The sequence below is a fragment of the Symphodus melops genome, assembly GCF_947650265.1.
Source record: "Symphodus melops genome assembly, chromosome: 6".
Classification (NCBI taxonomy): domain Eukaryota; kingdom Metazoa; phylum Chordata; class Actinopteri; order Labriformes; family Labridae; genus Symphodus; species Symphodus melops.
Window position 1 is genome coordinate 28,871,074 of NC_136696.1, and position 9,739 is coordinate 28,880,812.

At 48.1% G+C, this 9,739-nt stretch overlaps 1 protein-coding gene across 2 annotated transcripts in view; it reads left to right on the top strand.

Moving 5' to 3' along the window:
* Positions 1 to 8,132, top strand: part of gramd2ab (GRAM domain containing 2Ab) — an 8,658-nt gene extending 526 nt beyond the window's left edge. The window contains exons 2-12 of one of the 2 annotated variants that reach the window (XM_079346388.1): positions 1 to 97; positions 3,157 to 3,214; positions 4,166 to 4,238; positions 4,576 to 4,679; positions 5,077 to 5,175; positions 5,337 to 5,408; positions 5,494 to 5,562; positions 5,864 to 5,999; positions 6,076 to 6,169; positions 6,491 to 6,592; positions 7,546 to 8,132. The exon at positions 1 to 97 is cut by the window's left edge and continues 17 nt beyond it. In XM_079346388.1, the coding sequence (XP_079202514.1) occupies positions 1 to 97; positions 3,157 to 3,214; positions 4,166 to 4,238; positions 4,576 to 4,679; positions 5,077 to 5,175; positions 5,337 to 5,408; positions 5,494 to 5,562; positions 5,864 to 5,999; positions 6,076 to 6,169; positions 6,491 to 6,592; positions 7,546 to 7,594 (953 nt within the window). In that variant the 3' untranslated portion in view covers positions 7,595 to 8,132. The remainder of the gene's footprint in view (positions 98 to 3,156; positions 3,215 to 4,165; positions 4,239 to 4,575; positions 4,680 to 5,076; positions 5,176 to 5,336; positions 5,409 to 5,493; positions 5,563 to 5,863; positions 6,000 to 6,075; positions 6,170 to 6,490; positions 6,593 to 7,545) is intronic. The other variant, XM_079346389.1, reaches the window with a different exon arrangement.
* Positions 8,133 to 9,739: the final 1,607 nt, after the last annotated feature.

Below are 9,739 nucleotides of genomic sequence, written 5' to 3' on the forward strand. Positions count from 1 at the left end.
CAGAGAATCTGGAGCAGAGTGATGATGTCAGCGTCCTGCACCCCCATGAGGTTGAGCCCCCCAGGGAGGAGGACGGACACTGCCCCCTACCTTTCAGGTGAGTGACTGCAGTTAATAATGATAAAGATGATTTAATAAAATCTTCAAGACCTCACTGCAGGAGACAGACTCTAGTGGACACTGGAGGAACTGCAGCTGTAAAGTTGGACATTTTAACATAGAGCTCTATGGAGACTGACTCACTGCAGGAGACAGACTCTAGTGGACACCGGAGGAACTGCAGCTGTAAAGTTGGACATTTTAACATAGAGCTCTATGGAGACTGACTCACTGCAGGAGACAGACTCTAGTGGACACTGGAGGAACTGCAGCTGTAAAGTTGGACATTTTAACATAGAGCTCTATGGAGACTGACTCACTGCAGGAGACAGACTCTAGTGGACACTGGAGGAACTGCAGCTGTAAAGTTGGACATTTTAACATAGAGCTCTATGGAGACTGACTCACTGCAGGAGACAGACTCTAGTGGACACGCTGGTGAACGCTGGTGAACGCTCCGGAGGTTGCTACTTGTTCTGATGTGAGGAAACAGATGGAGGTGGAGCCTTTGACCACCTGCAGGATGAGACAGCTGCAGCTCAGAAGCTTCCAGATGTTTTAAACACAGTAACGCTGAGTCGACCTGCAGGACGAGATGCAGAGAGAGAGAGAGAGAGAGAGAGAGAGAGAGAGAGAGAGAGAGAGAGAGAGCGCTAACATGATGTGGAGGAGTCGACTCATCATCATTACCAGCACCCAACTCCCTCATTAGTGCTGACTGAGTGTGTGTGTGTGTGTGTGTGTGTGTGTGTGTGTGTGTGTGTGTGTGTGTGTGTGTGTGTGTGTGTGTGTGTGTGTGTGTGTGTGTGTGTGTGTGTGTGTGTGTGTTGGCACCAGATGAAAGTGGAGGAGACGTGCAGGACAGACAATACACAGAGAGGGAAAGCCTCTGTATGAGTCTCACTGCTCTGTTAGTCCTGTCACGTACAAAACAAGCTGCAGAATCAGGGCCTGTTTGTGTTTATGTGTGTGTGTGTGTGTGTGTGTGTGTGTACTTGAGTGTGTGTGTGTGTGTACTTGTGTGTGTGTGTGTACTTGTGTGTGTGTTTGTGTGTACTTGTGTGTGTGTGTGTGTTTGCCTCCAGCACGTGTAGTCAGCTCACGTTTCCAGGCAGCAGAGCTCAGAAAGAAACAGAGAGGGCTGATGGGAAGGGGGTGTGTGTGTGTGTGTGTGTGTGTGTGTGTGTGTGTGTGTGTGTGTGTGTGTGTGTGTGTGTGTGTGTGTGTGTGTGTGTGTGTGTGTGTGTGTGTGTGTGTGTGTAGATGTGTGTGTGTGTGTGTGTATGTGTGTGTGCGTGCTGACAGAGCGAATGTCGCCTGCACAAACAGCATCTCAGTGACGGACGCAGCAGATTGAAAACATTCCGAGTCAGTTTGATTAAACAGACTGTTAATACGGAGGACGCCATCTTCAGTCCAGTGAGGTGAGGATGCATCACATCCCCCCTAGTGTTTAAAACAGGTACTGCAGTCTAAACTCTAATCATCACAGAGAGCTGTCTCCCCCCCTCCTCTCACACAGGTCAGCATGTGGTGGACACTGTAGCTTCAGTGTTTAGCCAGCTCTGCATGTGGCGGACACTGTAGCTTCAGTGTTTAGCCAGCTCTGCATGTGGTGGACACTGTAGCTTCAGTGTTTAGCCAGCTCTGCATGTGGTGGACACTGTAGCTTCAGTGTTTAGCCAGCTCTGCATGTGGTGGACACTGTAGCTTCAGTGTTTAGCCAGCTCTGCATGTAGAGACACTGTAGCTTCAGTGTTTAGCCAGCTCTGCATGTGGTGGACACTGTAGCTTCAGTGTTTAGCCAGCTCTGCATGTGGTGGACACTGTAGCTTCAGTGTTTAGCCAGCTCTGCATGTAGAGACACTGTAGCTTCAGTGTTTAGCCAGCTCTGCATGTGGTGGACACTGTAGCTTCAGTGTTTAGCCAGCTCTGCATGGGTCTTTAAAGCTTTCTGCGTTCTAACCTCTCTCTGTGCTCCAGTTTCTCCATTCAGCCCGAATCTCTTTGCATAATTATCCTTTTGTGTGTGTGTGTGTGTGTGTGTGTGTGTGTGTGTGTGTGTGTGTGTGTGTGTGTGTGTGTGTGTGTGTGTGTGTGGACAGTACAATCGCTCCTTTCACACACACAGACTGCCTCTGTGCTCTGCTGTACTGAACTGAAACCAGGGGCTGATGGCACTCTTTGCCGACTCTCCAGTTGAAGTTCTTTGCATTGTTTACAGTCGTGGTCGTTGTCGTGGTCGTGGTCGTCATGGTTACATCATCATTGAATCATTGCAGTCGTAGTGTGAATAACTGTGCAGATTGTTGGTCATTAATCCTCCTGGAGGAAACTCGTCCTCTGTTTCAAGTTGTTTCTCTTTTGCATGAGCGTCGTGCTCATTTGTTTCTTCTTTTCATGACTTCATTTACATGACCAATCTTACGTGTGTGTGTGTGTGTGTGTGTGTGTGTGTGTGTGTGTGTGTGTGTGTGTGTGTGTGTGTGTGTGTGTGTGTGTGTACGTGTGTGTGTGTGTGTGTGTGCAGTGAAAACAAGGCTCTGAGGATTAGTTAAAGTAACAAAGCGTTGTAGCTGTTGGAGACGCTGGATTAAAGTCGACCTCTGTTTTGTTTTCAACACAAACGAACAAACATGTTTCTGTCTTTTAAACCTCTATAAGCTCCCATCCCTCGTCTCTGTCAGGTGACCTTCTGCACGCCGCCCCGTGTGGCGAGCAGGCAGGACTGTGTGTTTGGTCTGCTGTGGGGGAAATGTGTGATTTTAGAAACAAGGCTCCGTGCAGCTCGTCTTCTGAACATTAAAAACACCAAATGAGTTTCAGTGAAGACGACTTTAAAGGGGTTTTCAGGGTTTGTGAGGTCAGATCCACTTCCTGTCGCCTCGGTGTCTGATCAGGATTCGCCACATTCACATATCTATGTTGTACCTTCTTTGTCCACAGGGGGCGCCGTCATAAAGACGCAGGCCCCTCAGCTGTTTGTCGTGAAGTTTAAAGTGACGAGCTGTCGCCGTGGAGACGGGTCATGTGACACGTTTCTTTTGTGTGTTGCAGGCTGCAGCTGATCGACGACCTCTCCTACGAAGACGTGAAGAAGTGTTACAGAGGATCAGTGAGTCCACACACACACACACACACACACACACACACACACACACACACACACACACACACACACACACACACACTCACTCACTCACTCCGCCAAACAAAGAGAACTGACCCAACGTGACGACACGAGCTCTGAGAACACCACGCCTAATGATGCATGTGGCGATGTTAGGCCACACACACACACACACACACACACACACACACACACACACACACACACACACACATCTGTAGATGTTCTCAGTAGTCCAGACCTAACCAACGTTCAGCAGGAGTCCTTTCAAATCTTTTTTTTGCATCCCTGCAGAAGTTTCCGGCGTCTGTCTGGTCTCTATAGGAACACAGTCAGGGGTGTGTGTGTGTGTGTGTGTGTGTGTGTGTGTGTGTGTGTGTGTGTGTGAGCTTTAATAAATATGGTATTACCTCACACTAATGACGAGTTTTCATAAAACGTTGCGTCTGTATTTAAATCAAACCAATCAGAGGTGTGAACGACCTCGGTGATGTCATCGACTCACTTCCTGTTGAGTTGAAGTCAGTTTGACCCGGGTGATGGGACGGCGTCGATCTGTTCTTTCAGTCATTGTTGTTTCAGACAGGAACAGGAAGTCAGCGTCTCACTGAGAATAAAGGCAGACAGGTGGGGGGGGGGGGGGGGGGGGGGGGGTTATGATGTAACATCTGACCTAAATATCCAACAACAAAACTAAAGCTTCTTTACGAGTCATGGACCCAGAACAGAGCAGACCGCTGTAGACCCCTGTAGACCTCTATAGACCCCTGTAGACCCCTGTAGACCTCTATAGACCCCTGTAGACCTCTATAGACCCCTGTGTATATATATATATACTGTACTGTATATACACAGTATATTTGTTTGAATGCAGCACTAAACCAAATGATATGATTAATGATTAATGATTAATGATGTCTCGTGCTGCCTTCACAGACGGTCAGTAAATACAACTCTCAGTACCACAAACTGTTCCAGATTGTTCCTAAAGAGGAGATCCTGATGAAAGGTACGACAGCCGCCATCTTTAACCCTTTAAGATCCTTCATCTTCCTCTGCCTTTTCTCATTATCCTCTTTTTCTTCCTGATTTCTTCCTCCTCCTCCTCCTCCTCCTCCTCCTCCTCCTCCTCTTCCTCCTCCTCTTCCTCTTCCTCCTCCTCTTCCTCCTCCTCTTCCTCTTCCTCCTCCTCTTCCTCCTCCTCTTCCTCCTCCTCTTCCTCCTCCTCCCCCTCTTCCTCCTCCTCTTCCTCCTCCTCCCCCTCTTCCTCCTCCTCTTCCTCCCCCTCCTCCTCCTCCTCTCTCCTCTTCCTCCTCTTCCTCCTCCTCCTCCTCTTCCTCCTGTAGTGTACTCGTGTGCGTTGCTGAGAGACATCCTGCTGCAGGGACGTCTCTACATCTCCAGGAACTGGCTCTGTTTCTACGCTAACCTGTTCGGCAAAGACATCAAGGTGAGTTTAGAAGCTCCGCCCACCACCAACACCTTTCACTTTAAACAAGACCAGGACCCACCTGAGACCAGGACACGCCTGAGACCAGGACCCGCCTGAGACCAGGACACACATGAGACCAGGACCCACCTGAGACCAGGACCCACCTGAGACCAGGACACACCTGAGAACAGGACCCCCCTGAGACCAGGACACCTGGTTTCCAAAGAGGCCTTCAGAGACCAGGCAGCAGCTGTTTCAGTCATAAAACGTTGGGATGGACTCTTCTTTGACTCGTGACCCTGCAGGACTTCCTGTTTCTGTTCTGTGTGTTCTTTGATGGGTCAAAGGTCAAAGCTGTATCAGAGCCTGATGAATGATGTCATTAAATCCTCACGTGGTCGTGTTGTGTGTGCAGGTGTGTATACCTGTGGTGTCGGTGCGGCTGGTGAAGAAACACAGGACGGCCGGCTTGGTGCCCAACGGGCTGGCCATCACCATGGATACGGGACAGAAGGTAGCACGCAGTCACCGGAACATTCTGTAGAGAGAGTGAAGACGTCCAGCTCAGCATGACTCTGTGTGTGTGTGTGTGTGTGTGTGTGTGTGTGTGTGTGTGTGTGTGTGTGTGTGTGTGTGCGTGTGTGCGTGTGTGTGTGTGTGTGTGTGTCCCTGCAGTACGTGTTCGTGTCGCTGCTGTCCAGAGACAGCGTGTACGACGTCCTGCGGAGGATCTGCACACACCTGCAGGTCTGTTGGTTCTTCTGATGGACTGACCTCAGGGTGGGGGGGGGGGTCTGGTCTTCAGCTGATCCTGATCCGTCTGTGTCTGCAGGTGAACGGGAAGAGTCTGAGCCTGAAGCAGTACCTGGAGGAGCCCAGCTCTCTCTCCATGGTAACCATGGTAACGCTTTAGGGTTTGGACCAATGAGAGCCAGCGTCACTTTAACAGCTTAACAGAAACGGGTCCTGTGTGTGACGTTCACTGACCCCTTTCATGCTCCGGGGATAAGAGGCTTTCCCTGCGCTGCCTTCAGGATCCGTCTAAAAAGTTGTTAACATGACGTAGAGACGCGGGGTCAGGAAGGGGTTAAATCTGACTTTGGTTCCCCCTCGCTCTATTGGCCGGAGAGGTTCTGTTCATTCAAAGTTGTTGACTCTTCAGACCTTTATTTTGAAAGTCTTTATTTCTGAATCGCTCGTAGGACGAGTTTCCTGAGGTGTTGAAGTGGAGGAGGAAGCCGTCGCTCCCCGCTGTCTCCTCGTCCCTCCCGGACCTGCTGGGAAACTCCGCCCCCAGCCTCGTCGCAGACGCGCCCTTCATCACGCACACGCTCACAGGTAGGCCCCGTCCCACCTGTCACTCAAACAGTCGGTGCACGCGCTGGATTCGACTGTTTTCTTCTGCGTTGTGCAGACAGCAGCTTGGAGCCCGAGAAGATCCTGCTGACAGAACCAGTACCTGAACTGGGACAGACGGAGTACCAGCTGCTCAAACTCTTCATCCTGCTGTGAGTCCTCCCATCAATAGATCCTCATTCAGCCGCCGCCCGTTTGAATCTGAGCCTGTGTAAATCGTCCAATCACAGCTCAGTATATCTTGTGCTCTTGTTTGGCTGTAGTTTTAGACGGCCCGTGGTGTGTTTAAGGTCTTCTGTGTTTTCCAGTTTTATTCTCAGAAAGCTGTGGTTCTGTGCTGCCCCCTGCTGGAGGATGCTCTGTACTGTCACAGTAGATACTCTTTAAAGGAGTAGTGATAAAGTGTTTATCATTCATCATCTCTACCTCTGCCTCTGTGTCCCTCTGTGTCCCTCTGTGTCCCTCTGTCTCAGGGTCTTCCTGTTGGTCCTGTCCTCCTGCTACCTGGCCTTCAGAGTTTGTCGTCTGGAGCAGCAGCTGAGCTTCCTGAGCAGCCAGCCGACACTCAGAGAGAGGTACAATCACTTCTACCTGAAGCAGCTCCACTGCCCGCTTCCATCGCTGCAACACCTGTTCACCTGATAACTGCTCTCATATCTGGCAAACCCAGGGGCGTCCAAAACGGCCTTCAAAGCCCCGCCTACCTTCTCTGGTCCAATCAGATCCAGAGCATTCAGGAGCAGAATCTAAAGTTAGAAGGAGGACATACTGGCTGCTGCATTGTTGAAGAGAAGCTTCAACACAGCAGGTTTCCTTCATGATCACACAGGAAGAGAGCAGCTCTCTGATTGGCTGATTGATCACAGAGGAAGAGAGCAGCTCTCTGATTGGCTGTCTGATCACAGAGGAAGAGAGCAGCTCTCTGATTGGCTGTCTGATCACAGAGGGAGAGAGCAGCTCTCTCATTGGCTGTCTGATCACAGAGGGAGAGAGCAGCTCTCTGATTGGCTGACTGATCACACAGGAAGAGAGCAGCTCTCTGATTGGCTGATTGATCACAGAGGGAGAGAGCAGCTTTCTAATTGGCTGTCTGATCACAGAGGAAGAGAGCAGCTCTCTGATTGGCTGTCTGATCACAGAGGGAGAGAGCAGCTCTCTCATTGGCTGTCTGATCACAGAGGGAGAGAGCAGCTCTCTCATTGGCTGTCTGATCACAGAGGGAGAGAGCAGCTCTCTGATTGGCTGACTGATCACACAGGAAGAGAGCAGCTCTCTGATTGGCTGATTGATCACAGAGGGAGAGAGCAGCTTTCTAATTGGCTGTCTGATCACAGAGGAAGAGAGTAGCTCTCTGATTGGCTGTCTGATCACAGAGGAAGAGAGCAGCTCTCTGATTGGCTGTCTGATCACAGAGGAAGAGAGAAGCTTTCTGATTGGTCCTTTACATCAGAATAAGACAATCAGAAGAAATAAAATCATTGAAAAACTGAAGAAGAGCTTCTTGATGATTCTTGGTTTATGTTTCCAGGTGTGGAGAGGTGCCCTGCTGGCTGGCCAATCAGAGAACAGGAACCTGACACTGAAGCCAATCAGGGAGTGAAGAAGAAACCTGCACTTACATAGACTTCCTACTAGAAGCCGGCGGTGAGAGGAGACGGCTCTTCGGACCAGCCTGACCACTGTGACAACAGCAGCCGAACTCTGACCCCAGAGAGACCCGGTTACTATAGCGACGTCACTTAAGACAACACAAACAGTAGAATGACCTTTAACCTCTGAGGACAGAATGTTTTAGAGGGTTTGCAGAGGTCATGTAGAGGTTGGGAGGCCGGAGAAGACGACAGGATGTAACATAAACAAGATGTAGATTTTTACTGTGTGTGTGTGTGTGTGTGTGTGTGTGTGTGTGTGTGTGTGTGGACATTATTCATGCATATTAATTCTACTAACACACCTGTCAGGTCCATGTACAGTTTAGTTCAGGTTACACGTGCAGTTATTCCAACCAGACTTTGAACTTCGGTTTTATTCCCGTAGAAAATGAAACAATAATGAAACCTGTTTCGATACCACAGCGACAAAAACCAAAACAACCTGCAAAGTATCTGGTTGTTTCATGTTTTAAACGAGCAAAACTCGTGCAGTCTGTCTGAACTTTGGTATCATTTAGATACTGAAAAAAAGACATCCGTAGTTTGCTTTCAAGCTTTTGCTAGTCCTCGTGGTGCAGGTCCTCGTGGTGCAGGTCCTCGTGGTGCAGGTCCTCGTGGTTGGTGCAGAGGCTGTGCTCCTGGGTTCAGGTCTGAGTTGTCCACGCTCTCTCGGTTCCTGATTTACAGATTTACAGCCAACTTACATACAAATACATCTTAAAGGTCACACATTATGCACGATATTCCCTTCCATGTTCCTCGAACTCTAACATGTGTCTCTAGTCTGTCTACAAACCCTCCAATGATGAGAAAAATGTGTGCTCAAACAGGCCGTTTGGAGATGTTCCCTTCGTGACATCACAAAGGACAGTAGCCCCGCCCCCAGGTGGGTGACACTCCCACAGCTAGGTGTTTGTTCTGCCCTCTGAGTCAGTGACGCACGTCTGACGATGAGTCTGTAAGGGACATGACGTTACACCAAGGTGGACGCTTCGCCTTGGCTGTTTTTGTGGTATAAAAAAAAGGTGTCGATATTGTTTGATTTCTACTTGTTAAGAATCAGAATTTAAAGTAGCCGACGCAGACAAGCCCGCTGGATGTGAAGGTGAAGTGGTTGCAGTCTGGTGTACTTGCATTATAACTCTTAATTTAATCCAGAATGTTTATAAAATCACGACTCAGGACCCAGACAACATAAACATCCAAGCGTAAATATTTCCAACGATTCAGGATAATAATGCTGGCAGGAACTGTTATCTGTTCATTTCAAACATCAGTACAACAAACCGTTGTATCTTTGAGATTTTATATCATTTTAAACTTTCACTTAGCGCTCAGAATACCCCTCATTAGATCCCGCTCATAGAACTAGCATGTTAGCTTAGCCAACAAGCTAAACTGTTTCTGTAAACTTTTGTACTTTTGTATTTTAAACATGAATCATTTTAAACATGAATGAATGAATGTTAGTATGATTACTTGAAAATGAGCCTAAACAAGGTAATTTCATCCTGAGATTATATTCAGTGAGCTAGCATCAGGACTTAGTTCAAACTGATCATTATCTTATCAGCTGTTAGCTGTTTACTGGCGAGTTAGATGTTGTATGCTAACAGAATTAGCTTTGCAAAACATGCTCTCCCCCATTTGATGAGATTTATTTAGTTAGCATCGTTAGTTAGCTCACTGTTTGTCTCATTAACCTCTGGATTAAACAGGCCATTCATATATGAAGCTAACAGCTATGTTACGTCTCTGCATTTGTTTGATAAAGTAAATGTAAAGATTTCTTTAAACCATGAGTGGAAGAGTTTTGATAAGTCAGACATTTGTCTTGATAGAAAGATTTTAGTTGATGTTGCCAACTTGGCGACTTTCCAAAATCCTTTCGGTGACTTTTTTTGTTATTTAAAATGTCTCTGCACTGGAAGCATAGAGGCAGCTATTGGCTCATTAGATTATTTCTTAGCATCATTGCTAAACTAATTTCCGACAGTACCTGGTTGAAGCTTCTACACTGAATGTTTTGGTGTGTAAAGACTGAAGGAAAGAACCCCGAACCCTGAATAA